The sequence below is a fragment of the Spodoptera frugiperda genome, chromosome 5 (assembly GCF_023101765.2).
Source record: "Spodoptera frugiperda isolate SF20-4 chromosome 5, AGI-APGP_CSIRO_Sfru_2.0, whole genome shotgun sequence".
Classification (NCBI taxonomy): Eukaryota; Metazoa; Arthropoda; class Insecta; order Lepidoptera; family Noctuidae; genus Spodoptera; species Spodoptera frugiperda.
In genome coordinates, this window is record NC_064216.1 from 6022081 (window position 1) to 6039225 (window position 17145).

General features: G+C 35.1%; 3 protein-coding genes across 3 annotated transcripts; all 3 read right to left on the minus strand.

The window, feature by feature from the left end:
• Positions 1 to 37: 37 nt before the first annotated feature.
• LOC118271872 (neuropeptide-like precursor 1) lies at positions 38 to 7490 on the minus strand. Its single transcript, XM_035588124.2, has 6 exons — positions 7340 to 7490; positions 3550 to 3642; positions 2677 to 3433; positions 2417 to 2567; positions 1972 to 2004; positions 38 to 1504 (listed from the first exon to the last, which is right to left on the minus strand). Exons 2-6 carry the CDS (start codon positions 3640 to 3642, stop codon positions 1135 to 1137), a joined length of 1404 nt encoding a protein of 467 aa, XP_035444017.2. The 5' UTR covers positions 7340 to 7490; the 3' UTR covers positions 38 to 1134.
• A 3377-nt stretch (positions 7491 to 10867) lies between these two features.
• LOC118271980 (uncharacterized) lies at positions 10868 to 12061 on the minus strand. The gene is made up of 4 exons (XM_035588262.2): positions 11949 to 12061; positions 11839 to 11875; positions 11647 to 11753; positions 10868 to 11375 (listed from the first exon to the last, which is right to left on the minus strand). Exons 1-4 carry the CDS (start codon positions 11976 to 11978, stop codon positions 10974 to 10976), a joined length of 576 nt encoding a protein of 191 aa, XP_035444155.2. The 5' UTR covers positions 11979 to 12061; the 3' UTR covers positions 10868 to 10973.
• Positions 12062 to 12729: 668 nt separating this feature from the next.
• Positions 12730 to 17143, minus strand: LOC118271701 (serendipity locus protein alpha). The gene is made up of 9 exons (XM_035587857.2): positions 16943 to 17143; positions 16668 to 16859; positions 16174 to 16425; positions 15478 to 15597; positions 14805 to 15198; positions 14408 to 14589; positions 14058 to 14250; positions 13273 to 13965; positions 12730 to 13192 (listed from the first exon to the last, which is right to left on the minus strand). The coding sequence occupies exons 1-9, from the start codon at positions 17009 to 17011 to the stop codon at positions 12861 to 12863; spliced, it is 2427 nt and encodes an 808-aa protein (XP_035443750.2). The 5' UTR covers positions 17012 to 17143; the 3' UTR covers positions 12730 to 12860.
• Positions 17144 to 17145: the final 2 nt, after the last annotated feature.

The window sequence follows — 17145 nt, forward strand, 5'->3', positions numbered from 1 at the left end:
TGATTATGGGGAAATATTTCAAAATCAAACGATAATATGGCACGGTTTTCTTTATTTACAATAACACATTACTAAATTCAATGAGTATCATCAGTTACAATATTCGTTTTAAAAATATTTTGATTGATATCAGATATATCATAAAAATTGAAGATAAAACCTACCAACTACAGATATAATTTAAAAATTATTATCATATTATTATGGTCACACATAATTCATTTATTGTCGATATTCCAAATCTGTCTCACCATATCCGCCGATACAAATATTTCTTTACTTCACGCTAAAATATTCAAAACATTGATCCTTTCATTTTAAAGCTTAAGCTTGATAATAAATAATGTTCTAAGAAATTTCGAGAATATTATCATTTTATTTGTCAAACACAGCTAGTTAATCCTATTCAATAGTTGATATTTAAAGATACATCAAGGATATGACTGTTTTTTTTTTTCAATACGATAACATTAAATGCCCCACGTATTCCTTAACCTGCGCTGACTTCCCCAAAATATATTTCAAATCTATCTACGAACTTCCTCTTTCAACCCTCAATTTTTGTATGTTTGCTATACCTAGAAGAATATTTGTATAATTTCAGTATATTGATATAATCGTTAACACAAATATTTAATCTCTAGTATAATTTAATATATTTGCGATTGACATCTTAAAAATCTACAATTAAAGTTAGGAGTACGATATATCTGTCTTAAGCTGGCCAAAGTCGTTTGTTGTAAAAATGAGATCGCTTAACATAGACTTACAATTAAAGGTCAATTAAACTAATAATCACAACATTTAACATATATGAAATACAAACAGTTAGGTATATTATATTGTTCAGAATTATTGTCTAATTTATATCATAAATCCGTGTTCCCTACGTCATGACAACGACATGAGAAAAGAATCAAGATCATGGTTTCATCCAGTTCCAAAAATCAATTGATAAAACTTCCATCATTCATGCTAACACCTTTATGTAGATTCCAAATTACGATCAATCCTATCGTTGGAATTGAATGAAAACGTGAAAGAAAAGCCGGCACACTGAATGCACCTCAAAGTTCATTCGCTAGGGTAGCCTGAGCTGTAGAGCGTGGCGTCGCCTAGCGGGCACTGGCATAGCTACTGGTTCTTACGACGGCTTGGTAGACTGCTGTTGCGGTAGCCTTTTCGGAGCAAGATGTTGTCAACGGCCGGGAGCAACAAATACCTCTTGCCAGACACGTGGTATGGAACTTTAAGCGACCTGAAGTAGTAAAACTTGGGTGTCTCCTTGGTGTAGGACTGCCAGCGGTTCTTGGCGAATGGTTCGACGTAGTTAGGTGGTGCGATCGGTGGTAGCGGCAGGGGGCTGGAGTGCGGGAGGTCGTTGTTTAGCGGTTGCCGGAGGATCCGACCGGTCGGGTGCGAGTGAGCAGGTATTGGCGCCGCCGGTAGGTCGGCGTCGTCTGAATCGACTGCTGTGTCAGCTTCGGCACTAGACCGATATTCCCTGTGGACAAACAAAATTATGTTACATACTACACTTTCATTGGAAATTTTAAAGACATCTGGGTTAACGATTTATTTGGACAGTCAGTGACATCACTAAGTACATATTTGTATAACAGTTTTTCTTTCCCTAATCTTCAACAGTATCTGTACAATAATAACAACAAGTATTATTTGCAGTTTGCACAAAGATAATACTATTTGCAACTAACTACTTAATAGAGTAGTTTAATGTACTACGCTACCCACTCTGTATCCCGGTACATGACTAACTTCCGGCAAACTTGCGGCGACGACAACGCTAGCTTACAACTCCACGTATAACTCAAATACAGTTTCACAGTAACTCTGTTGCCACTAAAACACTATTCTGAATAGGAGAGATGTTCATTCACCTTAGGTAGGTATTATTGCAAGCAGACCAAAATTCGAGCACATTTCTACTGAGTAATTCAATATGTCACTCACCTAATTCCGAAATTCTCGTCAGCGGAATGCTTCCTGTAAAACAAATCTATATTAGTCAACATATCTTTGTAGAATAACATCAACAACCAATTTTTAACAAACATCAAATAGTATTCTAACATTTATTGGTCAGTCCAATTTGTCTATATGGCATCCAGTGCATGTAGACATCATGTAAATTAACACTAAACATTTATGCATGCGACGATGTGAAGAATCACCGTTTCCTCTAAAACAGAGCCCTTCCAACCTACGTGCAGCATTCTACCGCATTCTGAGCGTCACGGTTAGTCAATCTGATTTGATTCTAAACATCAATAACAAGAATGCACTAGTAACATTTATCATGCCTCTATACTGTCGTTCGTCTAGACAATCTCCTAATATACTAAAGCACATAACGACTGTTTGTATTCTACACAACGATATTCGAACATTACGAGACCTGTATAATTCCTGGCTAGGTAACAACAACCTGGCTCGTCCTGATCTACTGTAACGTCCTCCTGAGTACCTAAACGAGGGCAATAAACCTAACCGAGCAAGAGAGCCAATATGACGTTTCTCAAAATTTTCGCGAAGTTCATCCTCATCATCTGGAACAGAAGTAAATAACACAAAACTGTTTACTCAAACTCTACTCCTGTATTAGGTTTGAGTTTGCAAACGAGCGTTCCACAACATTTGTTGCATCTTTTTACTCACCTACGGAACGTTTTTCTCCTTCGATATCATTTTGCTCGATCCCTTCGTCTATATCCATCGGATCAGGGTAGGGCACGAAGCGTTTGGTCCTAGTAGTAGGTTCAAAGTTGGGTCTGTATAGTCCATGAATTGGACTACCAGCGAAGCTCCTCTTGAAATACGAGTTGTCGTATTCTTTCTGGTTGTAGTAGTCGTAGTATGGATCAAAAGGAGTACGCTTAAACACTTGAGACATTGATGGGAACATGTCTGGGTTTACGGATTGTTGGAAATCAAACATTTCGTTGACATCTAGTGGATGATCAATTTCAGCCAAAGGAGCGATGGGATTTTGGTAGAAAGGGAAATAGTATTCTTCTTCATTCGGTTCGTCCTTCTTGTGCAGCAGACCATTGCGTGCCAAAGCAGCAATATTGCGTTTGTCATTAGAAGGATTATACTGTCCTCGACCCACGCGGTAACCGTCCCTGGCAAGAGCTTGAATGTTCCTCTTCATGGCTGCATAACTGCGGAGCCTTGCAATCGAAGCGACATTTCTTTTTTCTTGAGATTCATCTTGATCTGGGTCTTGCTTGTCTGCTTCTACATATGGAGATCTATAAGTAGGCAGTAAGCCATTTTTAGCAAGCGTAGAAATGCCTCGTTTGTATGCTTTAGAACTAGAACTTCTCAAGTAGCCGTCTCTGGCTAATGCTGCGATATTTCTTCTCGGGAATGTAGGCCATTGACTGTCAGGATCTGCTGGCAAACTTTCCACCTAAATGTGAAATGAAGAAGAATATTATTATTGTAATTAATATACGTTTATAGTTGTACCGTACTACAAAACCACATTTTTAACTAAATTTAATCGCTACTTAATAAACAACAGACCTGATCAATATAAGTGGAGAATGCGACTGCTAAAGTGGCACACAGTAGGAGACAGCCGCGGTGCTTTCCGCTGCTCGACCGCACGTTGTACATCTAAGTTAAAATTAAAACATGAAATAGTTAACCGTACAATATTAAACTATTCTTCATTTATGTTAGAACAGCTAACATATTTTTAACTTCACCCATAAACTGAATTAATTTAACTTCGACCTTAAATCCAAAAAGTTCACTCTAAATCAAAGACCAGAACAATTCACACAATCTAAGATTTAATTACCGGAGTTATACAAGAGCAAGGCATAAATTAGTCGGGATCAACATCCCGAACAAAGCAAGATCGTAATCGAATTAGTCGCATAACTATTCAATTTGCAACTATGATTAATGGCCCTGTGACATTGAGTGGAACGAGTTACAAGTTGGGAGTAAATCTGTTAACAGTGCCAGGGACTGGAATGAAAGGTCGTTAGGGGACGGAACTTGGATAATAGTCTGCCACCGGGATGGGTATGAAGTTGGCAGATTCAATTACGTAGAAGTCCGTTTGAAGCACCTGAACTGCTTTGAAACGTGAGGTGTATGCGAATCGTGTTTTTATTTTCAATTGTGTTTCTATAGCTTTTATCGTTTCACATATCACTTTGGTAAAATGGAAAGGAAAAACTGATTTTTGTATACTGTATTATCCTTTTACTGTATTATAAGACAGTGGTGGCGTGCCTATTTGTCAAAAAAAAGTGAAAAATGTACATCATCTACTGTAAATTCCAATAAAAAAGCTGCAAAATGTTTTTAAAGTGAATGTTTAGTTAATAGAGAGTTTTCGAGATCTATGACATACTCGTATGTGAGGCATTGTTAGATGTCCATACTGTGTACACATAGTCTCTAATAAAACAGACAAAGTGCTATATTCCTACAACAAAACATTAAACAAATAATTGGTAAATAATCTTAAATAACAAAGTTATCTCATCTATCTTCTAGAGTTATAAATCTAAGGTAATTTATCAAGAAACTTGAGGCTGCTTGCTAAACTTTTTTAAATACAATTTGTACCACTATTACAATGTGAAAGGACACTCGTTTTCTAAAAAAAAAAACTCAACATTTTACAAGGACCGAGACTCTGGGGAAATCTATATCGTGATATTTATATGACGATACGAGATTAGGTAAATCCGCTGTAGGTATAATCATAGAGAGGATTCCATATGATCCCATTATAATGATATTATAGGAATCCCCTTGGATTTGGTATTTATCGACCTTTAATACATCCATATTTTGTGTGTGATATCTACTGAGCACATTTTTGGAGAAAAAAGTAAATGTAGTAACTCCTAACAGCTGAAAACTCTCTTGAGAAATCATCTTGCAAATTTGATTAATAAGAAATATTCCGATACAGGACTATTTTACCTTATATGGTTAGTCATGGTACGAGTCAATGAAATGTAAAAGGAAGCGAGGCTATAGTCTTACCAACCAGGGACTAAATCACTATGCCTGCTTAATAACAAAATTAAAACATGGACTAATATTTTCCGACCCGTTAACAGTCAAACTTGAACCTTTATTGTTGACTCGGCTGTCACAGTAGTCTAACAGACAGACAAGTTTAAAAAATCCATAGTATCTAATTAGAACTTTCCATTACACTTAATAAACAATTAACCAACAATACAAGTGCAGCTATTTCTGTAACAGCCTCTTTCAAATTATGGGAAGTGTTCGTAGTGACGAAACACAAAGATACTTTGAAAAGAGGACGTCTCAACAAAAAGTGAGTGACTAGGTGTCGAGAACCTTTGTCACAGTTGTCATATCAGAAAACAGTCAAAAGACTCAAAAACTTTCTCAAGAATTTCATCGAATATTCTTAATTGAAACGGAAAACTTCGTCCATAAGGAAAAATTATCATGAAAAACTTGTGACTCGAACCTTCGCTATCAATCAGATGTAATTTAATTTCGATTAAGACATTTCGTTTATTGAATTTCAGCAATTCAATTAAGTACTGGTCCAAGCTGATAATTATTATGAGGTCGCTTTAATAAATGCCGACAGTTTAGCGGTTTAGATAATATCATTTATTTTTAAGACGAAAATTAACGTAATTAGGTGTAATAACTAAAAAAATACTTTGAGTAAGTTAAGTACCATACATAATTAGATAGACGAAATCATATTTTTAAACAAATACAAAAAGTTTTAAAACGTTGGTCTGTAAGGCTGTAAGAGATTGATATTAACCGATAACGACACCATGTATAGTGAGTTTGTGAATATGTTGTTATGTATCATTGAGTACTTATTTTACCTGAAATTAACACTGAACTGAAGCGAAAATAACATAATTTGGGAAAATGTACTTATGTTGTTGTAGTTAATATAAAGAAACGATAGCGCTAAGGGACATTATTTTAAATTAGTTTCTGACAGCGGCGTCGCCCGCGTTCTCGTGGGGTAAAAAATAATCTATAATATAGTTAAAAAAAATATAGAAAAACAATATTAGCGCGTAAATTTGGTATACAGTCAGGGTATGAAACCTGTATTGTATGTAAAATAAGTTCAATAATTTCTGTGTGATTGATCCAAATAAACAAACTTTCACATTTGCAATGTTAGTGTGATAACCATAAGAAATTCATTTATAAAATCTATTTATTCTTAGTTTCACCCACTAACTAGTTAGGCAGTATCGCTGTCTAGTTCATTCACGATTAATTTATTATGCTAGCTAAAGTTTAAATTGGATTTTCCTATCAGAGAACTTTAATGATAGCCTTAGTGATAAACTTTCTCCATGTAGTGAGCCAGATACCACGGATTAAGTTTATTTATACAATAGTTTGAACAAACTGAATTTACATGAATAACTAGCCATGAGCCCCGACCCGCGCGAGTTTTTGCGATTTTTCCGATGAGTATTCCAAAATGTATTGCTAATTTGCTTTGGGACGAGCACCTAGCTTTACTGGCAGACAGACTGACGGACAATTCAATTTGACGTTTCAAAAGTGTCTAATTAAGGATTAATTTGTAATAAATGCTTTGACTTTTGACTTTTGAACCTGTTTTGAGCAGTCGTGATGATTAACGCTCGAACCTTATCCGTCTGAGAAGAGGCCTTTGCTTAACAATAGGCACTTATGAGTTGATTCCAAAATATTTCGTGAAATTTCAAATGATTTCGTACAAACTGACAATAATTAAAACAAAAAAAAATATTTATAACTTTGTCTTATTATTCAAAAGTTACGCGCATATCTACGTAGATTTCGACAATTTATTTATTGTGCAGTTATTAGATTTAAATAGGAGTGATTTGTTTTACAACTAATAAATATTTTTTGCAACAACTTTAATGAACCAATAGAATTCTTAGTAAAACAATTATTGAGTTAATATCTACGCTTTGTAAACTTTTAACGAGTTATAAAAAAGATATTTTACTACAATTTTTGTGTTTTTAGTTAGCACGCAGTTGTGAAGACAGTCAATTTGTATACCTATATTTTATTTACTTAGTAAAAAAATTCATGACACATATTGCGATATGATTTTTATGATTTATTTAGTAGATATTATTTTCAGGACTTGGTTTCCAAAACTTCCTATGCGACACCGAGTAGTTCACCAATTGTTTAATAATATTTTAAAATTTATTATTTTAATGACAAAAATATTTTACAAACTTTTGATTTTAACGCGACTGTTGAAAATTTACTTCCGAAACAGAGAAAAACTTGGAGAAAACAGCGCTTCACGAACACTTACCTTTGCAGAGCCCCGTGCCGGGACAGCACACTTTTTTCAAACTTTAGACTAACTTCGAACTTGACACTGCTCTCGATATTAGTTACTTAGTTGGCGGTTCTTGGCGGGAATGGTTGTTGAACGGCATCAACAGTGCTTTTATAGAAAACTACATGAGGCTCGCGCATGCGTGTTACATGAGGGAGGAGCTTCCACACTGTATTCTACATGCACTTTAATTAATAAGCTATAAGGTCACGCGGTACTGATGTAATTATGAACACATTTTGCGAATATCGTATTATGCAGGAACTATAGGATAATGGAAGTTTATTTTCGGCTGAAGACTTTGTTATACTTACTCATAATAACCATCAATCAATTTATGCTTGTTATCACATATCACAACGACACGTTACTAAGTTGGGTGCGATTCACAGCATTAGCAAGTGCTAAAGGATTTTAAAGAAAGGCGATTGGATTGATAATGAGAATATTATAATAATTTTATTTTGTTTTTTTAATTTTAAGCCAAGTTGCATACAGATAATAAAAAACATAACGTCAAGCCTTTTAATTTTAGATGAGTTAGGCAGAGGTCCACATAGATAATTAGTATTATGTACCTATCCATATAGTGTGCCTATTTAACTGTTTGGGTACAACACCAATTGCAGAAAACATCATGCATGTTCCCTGCCTTTAGACTAGCTAATTACCTACCTCCAGGATTAAGAGCAACATAGAAACCACATGACATTTAAAACCCCATCAATAATACTTATCTAAACACCAAAACTTTTAATTTAATGAGGTTCAATATAACCCTTGAACAAAGTTAAGCAATTAGAATATTCGCCGTGAGATAAGACCCTTGTCCAGTGTTTTGATGTTTAATTAAAACATTCGTTTATTTTACCTTATTAAAATATTAGTTTTATAAGTAGCTATATCAAACTCTACCATTTTATGAAATAAGCTTGTAAACAAGCAGACGGATCACCTGATCGTAAGCAATCGCCGCCGCCCATGGGTACTTGAAACACCAGAGGCGTTACAAGTGCGTTGCCGGCCTTTTGATGGCCCGGAATGTAAATTCCGGAATCGGGGATTGGTAAGATTGGGAAAGGAAACAATTACCCATTGTGCCTCCGGTAACTTCAACACGCCACGCAAGCGTTATTTCACGTCGGTTTTCTGTGAGGTCGTGGTATCACTCCGGTCGAGCCGGCAAACCTGCTTATTTATACTTATTCTGCTTCTAAAAATGGCCTGTCTACTGAAATAAAAAGCAGAAAAATATTGACCTGTTTTGACCTCAATAACACATAAACCAAGAAAAACCTTCGTCACAAGAAAATACTAACCAGAGACGCTAAAAATAGAACCTCATTGAAATGGCCCTTGTGCCCAGATACTATTAACTACGTGAGAAGCTTTTCCACTTGTTTCGTTTAGTTTTTCAAGTAAAAAAAAATTGCTCAGTACAATCATACCTATTTTCCTTTACCAGAAATCTTTTTTTTACTTTATAAGGTACCTATCTGTGATCTCTGTTTCAAAATACAAATTCAAATTAAGAAGAGGCATTTTTAAAGACCTATTATAAAATAATTTGCCAACAAAATTATTTTTTAAGACCCAATTCTTATTTACTAAATATCTGGCTGGTGTTGCAAAAAAAAATACCAAATCGCCATAAAGAAAAAAGTTAATTTCTTCGTAATTCATAATTATATGGCCGTGACAACAAGAATTCGGCCAGCAATGTAAAAATTAGGTTGTATACTCAGATACCTACTAGATAGATTCATGCTAAAATACATTGCTTATTTAGCAATGAATCATAGTTAAGGAAAAGAAAAGAAGTATGTAGGTATATAATTAATTGTGTTTACTGGATCATAATGCTTCGCGATCGTAAAAACCGATCACTGGGATTCGTTCAGATTCAATTTCCGGATCGAGCAAAGTAACATAATATTATACTTGCATGGTAACAACGTTCTTACCTATTATTGGGATAATTTCTTTTTCTTTTATTTTCCTACCCGCTTGATACAATCGTAATAATGTATTATTTTGATCTAACTGTTACATAATATACTATATCATCTTGAAACAATTGGGAGCTTGCAAAATAGGGTTTTGCCAAATAATTGGCATTACAAATATAATACCAAATAAAAGGACATAATTAACAGAAGCCAAAGGAAAATATTTTTAACTTTGATTAAGTAGTTCATTTAAATTAGGAACGTAATGAGACTGGAAAATAAACCAAAAATGTTTTGTTTTAATTGCTAAAGAAACTGTTTCCTTCAGTTTAGTAATTATGTATTAATTAAGTCATCATCATCATCAATATTAAACATATCACCTATACCTAAGTTGCCGTATTGACCAATGGCCTCTATTTACATGGAGAAGAATTAAACATTATTCACCACACTTACGATGAGGGTTGGCAATTTCAAACTTATAATTAGAAATTATAAGCCCAGCTTTCCTCACGCTATTTTCCTTTACCGTTTTTCAGTAGTGTCTAAATAATCGTAGAAAGTACATATACCTAACTCGGGTCATTTATAAATCAAAAACATTACACTGCGATGTGAGGCTTGCAATAAGAACGTCATTTGTGACCTTTTCAGCGGCGATACTTACTCGAGGGCATTCCCAGGGGTCGGGAATGTCACGGCCCGCTAGTGGTAACAAATCATGCGCTGATTGGTTGCACCGGGACCAAGGATATCCTGTTGCTGTCGTAGTATGATTTAAGGAGAGCCCTCAAGGAATCCTGGCTGTCTGTATACCATTCTATTGCACACATACATAAAATAAATCTAATTAAATGCAATTTGTATTATGTCCCAGGAACTGTACAATATTTTATATCTGCTTGGCTTATTAGGTGTTTTCCCTTTTTACCGACTTCAAAAAAAAGAAAACCTAAACCTAACAAAATTAGGGCATATTTTTTTATGGCACCGACTTTTTTCATATAACATTCGTAAGAATTCGGAATTCAATTTTGAAAAAAAAATTAACACACTTGTTTTTTTTTCTTCTGCATCGTGGGTGCGTTTACAAATATACCTACAATTTAACATGCACGTGACACCTAGACTCGAAACAACAACTTGTGCATCATACAAAGAGTTGCTCCGTGCGGAAATCGCACCCGCAAAACATAGCACGGCAGCCAGTCGCCTAGCCATCGCGCCAACCGCGCAGTCACTACTATTTAGTTATGTATTGTGTTGATGCTTTGCGCACCTCTACTTATGTTAACATATGTGATGTTACAATAATACCATGCACATATTGGCATTGAATTAAAGGTATAAAATAACTAACATTGGAACTTGAGATATTTACCATGTTTATCAACTTTTATGAGTTTCCGATATTTCGGCACTGTTGCAAGCGCCATGATCAGGGATAAACATGGTAAATATCCCGTATCAAGTTCTAATGTTAGTGTTAGTGATGGTCACTAACACTAACAATAGAACTTGAGACGTCGGTATAAAATAAATTCACATATTTAATAAATAAGTTATTTATTTAGGTAAGTTTAAGTTACTTAACACATAAATCACTTTCGAACAATGCTTTCGTATCATATTAATTTCATAATAACGGACTTTTTTCATTTATTTTTGTTTGTTTCGGTTACATTTACTTTCGCTGGATCGTTTGTCTGTTCGTCTGACGTCATACTACCGTCTATTCTATTCGGATCGTTCAACTGAGTAGAGATGACATTCGAAGTACTCTCTTGTGGTTTGGAGTCCATATCACTCAATGCGGCAGGCGCTTCGGTAGTCTTGTTTATTAGATTGAACTCTTGTTGTACATACGGTGGCAATGTGCTGCTATGACTAGTAATGGAGTGGTGGTCAGATTCTAATAACTCACATTCATTAGACTTAAACCTTGAACAGTAGCCATTTCGACAATATGCGAAGATGCCAGCACATTGTACCAGTAGCGCGAAGTTGCCAGGGTAGCAGTGAAGTGCACTTTTGCAACTCAAACATCTATAGCCTGGCTGTAAACAAAAAAAAACTATTAAATAAAAAAAAATAATTTGGTCCTAAATCAGAGCCTTGGGGTACACTACTAGAAACATTAAATTGTAGTATGGTAAGTATGGCAGACAATGCATTAGTTCTCGTTACTAAAAGATAATAAGACCTATAACAATAAGAAGAAATAAAATTATAGAGACCCTGAAGTCACTAACAGGATCTTACGATCTCGACTCAAACGGGCAATCAAAACTTTATCCCAAATCAGAAAATGTATAAAATGTGATTTACCTCGCTTCTGTAATCGCAGGTCCAAGGGTTGTAATGGGCTTTATGAAGTGCACTAGCATAGACGTCAAAGTGCGTGAAATTATCTGGTCGGAAAACTGGAACCTGTCCTGAAACAACAATTTTCTATGGTCTTTTGACTAAACTTTTGGTATTTAAAAGAAACGGTAATTTCAAGTAGGTAGTACAACTTACCCAACTCCGTCTTGCCTTGAATGGGAGCCAGATTAATCTGTAAACAGAACAAAAACTTATACGTATATCTTCTTAACTTTAAATAATAATAGTTAACTTCTTATATTTACCAAGGCAGTGAAAATAATTGGCAAGATCATCTTTCCAATTTCTACCCAATAAAACGTTTGTCGCGAACTCAGAGGCAAGTAGTTAGTGAAACACGTAAAACGTCGCTTATATACTGTGGAATTAATTACCGATGTAAATATGCCAAGATGCACGACAAAGATATTCACGACTAATTTACTTTAAAAAATCTTGATTTACAATAGGTATTAATCGTTTGTCATTTTCATCATTTATAACACAGTACATAAACTACCTAAAGAATGTATTTAGATTAAGTAGAGTAATTTTCCACATCCACAGCATAGCTACAGCCGAAGATCTCTATTGAGAAGATTGAGAATGATTGTGATAAGTTAATCGGATTAAAATTATTTCAATAGGAGACATCTAATAGACTAATAATACCTATCGCGTGTCATATACATATGCAAGAGGGTGTCGACCGCACAATGAAGAAAAAAGTTTATACATCGTGTGTAGTCACTTCACTCACTTTCCTACCGTCACACACGACTAATTACAGAGTAAAAAATCTGAATAATTAAGTAGTAAAATAAAAAATAGATTTAACTACTACAAAAACTGTATACCTAAGTGCAAGTAGGTAAATTAGTGAAATGACACACACCTACTCTATGTATACGTTTAACTGAGATCTCAAATGATCCGAGTGTCTTTTTGTTAGATGTTAATCTCTATGATTTATGACTTAGGCGTGAGTTTCCCTGAAACAAATCTATAACAATCAATTCAAGGAAGATAAAATGCAAAAACGACCACTCTCAGTAAAATATATCGTAATTTATTGTAAAAGAATAAACAAAGTATAAAAATCTTGATAAAATATTTCTCACATTATAAAACATTGGACGGTGATACAATAAGACACTTGATTTCATAGGTATATTATCTTACAAGCTAGTTTCTAACTGGCACTTCAAGCTGTTCAGTTTGCTTTCCACATATTTCAGATCATGGATTCTTTCCAAAGTATTGACATCGGATGGTTCACTTATATTAGCCGCACTGTCTTCTAGAGGCATCTCTACAATGCTAGCGTTTACTGGAATGTTCCATATATGCTTGGTTATTGTCGTATTCTGATTATTAACGTTGATTGTCAATACATTTTTCGATTCAATATTAGTAGCGTGCTTTCCAGACCCTTCTTGTCTTGTGTTGGGTTGAGTTAACTTGGTGGTGGATAGCATGCTCGTCATATCGTTCATTTGATTTAGAATATCTGTAAAAAAATGTTAAATATAAAACTTTTTATGGCCAACACAACTTCCTTTAAGACTGATTTAAAATTTAATATTGTACCTGTAATTTGTAGACTTGTAGTTTCATCCATTAGGTCTTCTTTCTCATAATCTCCGTTGTTTTCATCATTGACCTCTATATCTCTATAGACAGGTACCTTGCACTGTCTGTTTAACACCGCCCGTCTCAACGACGGACGATTTCGAATCGGTGAAAAGTTGTACAGAACTGAGAATGACGAATCTCTGACTCTACCCAGTTGTTTGTTTACAAACACTGTTTCATTACAAACAGCGTTTTGTTCATGATCTCCCGAGTTATTAAACAGTTGATCCAATTGAACGGAAAAACTCAGTTCGCTACACATTTTTGTCTTCAAGTGTTTCGTTAGTTTCAATAAGGGGAAGTTTCTTGTTGACGAGCGGACGTTGGTTCTTGCGAAAATGCTTCTTGACATGTTGGTGGGTTTTCGTGGCGATTGTACGTAAGTATCGGAGTTCTTAACGACAGTATGTGTAGCATTCTTGTAGCCCATCTGTGGTTCTTCTTCACCTTCACAACCAAGCCACTGATCCTCATTCTCCTTAGGGTGATGCAAACTGTGAATTCTCGACACCAGTGTGTACAGAAGTTTCAACCTTTTCACAAGTTGATCAAATGACACTTCTTTATTATTCTTCGGCATTTTCACGTCGTATACGAAGTCGTTATCCGTACTCAGTAGATTACTCACGATCTTGCATTCTTTTTGAACTGTAAAAGTAAATTATCATTATAGTTTACTAAGGAATAATATAAATGTTTTGTATGGTTTCATTAGCAATCCACTAACTAAGAATTTATACCTTTATCCAAATCAGACAGCAATACCAATAGTTTTTCATGGTGCTCCAAGGCATCTGGCTCATACTTGTCGTACACATTGAAGAAGTCATACACCATGCATCCCATGTTAATGACTGCACATACATCTGCATTGTTGTAGCTATTGTCTTTCAATACTGCCAGTACTCTCTGATGCATCATTTGCTTCGATTTCTGAAAACACCGTGAAACTTGAGGTAATCCATGCTTATAAGGAATGAAAAAGTACTTTTCAAGACCAAATATGTCGATCACATAATACTCTAGCCTCTTTTAGACTTTTCCAAAGACTGAGAGTTATTCATTACTATTATTTTGAAAATTACCATACCTCAGCAAAAGCACTTGGATCTACAATCAAGTACACATTATCTCGAATATCTTGAACTTCATGCTTCCAAGAGTTGATCAGCAGAGTGGCATGGTGGCTGTCTGGTGACATCATCAATGCTGGGACCAGATGAGGGTCTAAAGCTTCCAAGCTAGCTAGACCACTTCGAAGTGACAGGATCCCTGGAAATTATAGAATAGCAACAATTATGTCAAATCTGTTTGCCGATTAATACAGTATACTACACTGACAGACAGACGGATAATTAAATTTTGATGTGTGAAAAGTGCCTAATTAAGGATTAATTGAAATAAATACTTTCACTTTGACTTAATTTAAAGGATTGTTTGGATATACAAAAGTAACTAAATCATTTCTTGATTACAAACCAACTTACTATTTTGATCAGAAGAGCAGGAAACAGCAAAGTTCCCAATCTGAAGCAATCTTTCATTGTACAAATCAAAATCCTTGACAAAAGAGCAGTTCTCTGTGACTTCATCTTCACTCTTGAGCAGACAGGAGCAAGTTCCTTTAGTGCCATTATTGAAATGGTCTTTCAGAATAGATATAGGAGACTTGTTGTAAGTAAAACAGTGTGCTACTAAAGCCAGTAGGGCAGTGTTTGTGTTGGTCTCTAGGGCATACAAGACATCCTTTAGCACATCAATCAGAACATTGACGTTTGATGGCATTATAGGAAGCTTCAATGTGTCTCGAGAAGCTTTAACTGTTGAGCTCAGATCCCCTTCTATCAATTCACCGAGTAGTGCTTTTGTTTCTCTCAGTACCTGCAAAAAGAGTTTAAAAGTATGAATATATGTCATTATAATTAAGCGGATTAAGCCTCTAGAGATATACTTTTGGTCCTTTTCTTTACATATCTGGTAGTAAGACTATAGCAGTATTATATAGTTGGGCCATTACAAACAACGCACTTGAAACACCAGAGGTGTTATATGGCGGCATCTATGGGCGGCGGCGATCGCTTACCATCAGTTGATCCGTCCGCTCGTTTACCGGCGTGTATTTCATAAAAAAAAAAGTATTTTCTCTAAATAATTACTTACCACTTGACAGCGAGCCTTCACAATATGCTGATCATCAGCCAGACAATATCTGCACAGAGTCATTGCTGAAAGTAGGAGTTCATCAATAGACACATGTAGCTCACTCACAGACTCCACCATCTGAAAACATAACAAATAGTTATATGAAGATTTTTAGCTATTAAAAGCTCTGCCAATCTACAGTCAAAGTGTTTAAAATCTTTTAATAGAGCACTTCTTTCTCTTTAATGTTCTTTCTTGTTTCTTCTTTCATTTACTGCCACGATTATTTTTTTGAAGTTCATAACGGCGTGTTCGAGGCATTGAATGTGTTAATGTCTCTCATGAAATTGTGAACTAATGCTATTATGACTATTTAGTGACTGTCTCAGTAGTCTAGCAGTTAGACTATTGAGGAACTCAAGTATGATTTATGAGTCATGTCTTATTTCAATTTCATGTTTAACAAATTCTTACTAAGCACAATATTTTCTTCTGATACTATGCTAAATTGCTTAATATGAATTATGAGTTACATTTTTAAAGTAAATAGGACTACTTTTTTAAAATGGACGAAAAACATCAAAGGGGCGAGGGAGTGTCAGACTCCTACTGACTAAAAACCTATCCTACATCCTACTGACTAACCATTCTTCTACTCTTGCTTTTCAATCCGGAGCCCCCGAGCCAGAGCCCCTGTAAAATTGTACTACTTACAGTATCCTTCCATTGATCATAAAGTTCCTCAGATTCCTTGTAATCTGTCTTATAGACAGCATCAGCTAGTTTACCAAGCACATCAAATGTGTGGTCGATCCAGTTGACAAAGTACATTGTGGTCACATTGAAGGAATCATTGGCACTCTCATTCTCTTCAGATGAGGTTGAGGTTTTATTCAAATGGTTCTCAATGACTAATAATCTGTTTATACACCATGATAGTCTTTCGATGGTGTATTGACGACTTTCCTGGAAATATGAAATAAATAGCTTTAATCCCTTTATAATATTCAGTTTTGAGAAAAAATGCTTTAACAACACTCATTCAATGGATTTAACTATAATATTTAAATAGTAGTCTTTCACTTCAACAAAACAATATTGTGTATGTGTCGAAGTTCTGAAAATAATATGTTATTTGCTTATTGCAAAAATGATAAAATAATGTAACTAGCATATAACTATTTTCATACATCTATTGAGAGTTTTACCTGAAGTAGAGTTTGATGACGAGCTTCTACTTTGAAGATGTCGAATAAACTGATCAAACATTTATTGATTTGACTCGAACATAATGTGTAAACATCTCGAATTTTTGTTATATTTTCTTCGTCGCCATCGTAAGACAATAGTTTGTTACGCAAACGTTGCGTTAGCGGATGGATTTTGTCCAGTAAAATACTCTGAAAAGGCACAAAAGTTTGGGTGAAATATTTATACAATAAAGACGTGCGAAAGTTATCTCATATGACCATATATCTATTACCAAGATGTGTTTTGTAGCAGCACGAGCATCTTGGGGAATGTCTGCTAGATCTTCAAAACTTTCTTCCATGTTCACATTAATTTATAAAAACTTAATATTTTTAAAATTCAAACGTTAACGATGTACTCGGATAAGTAAACAATGTTGGTTGACATTTGACAATCGATCGCGGCTGTCAATGTCAAGGTCAAAATATCCTTACA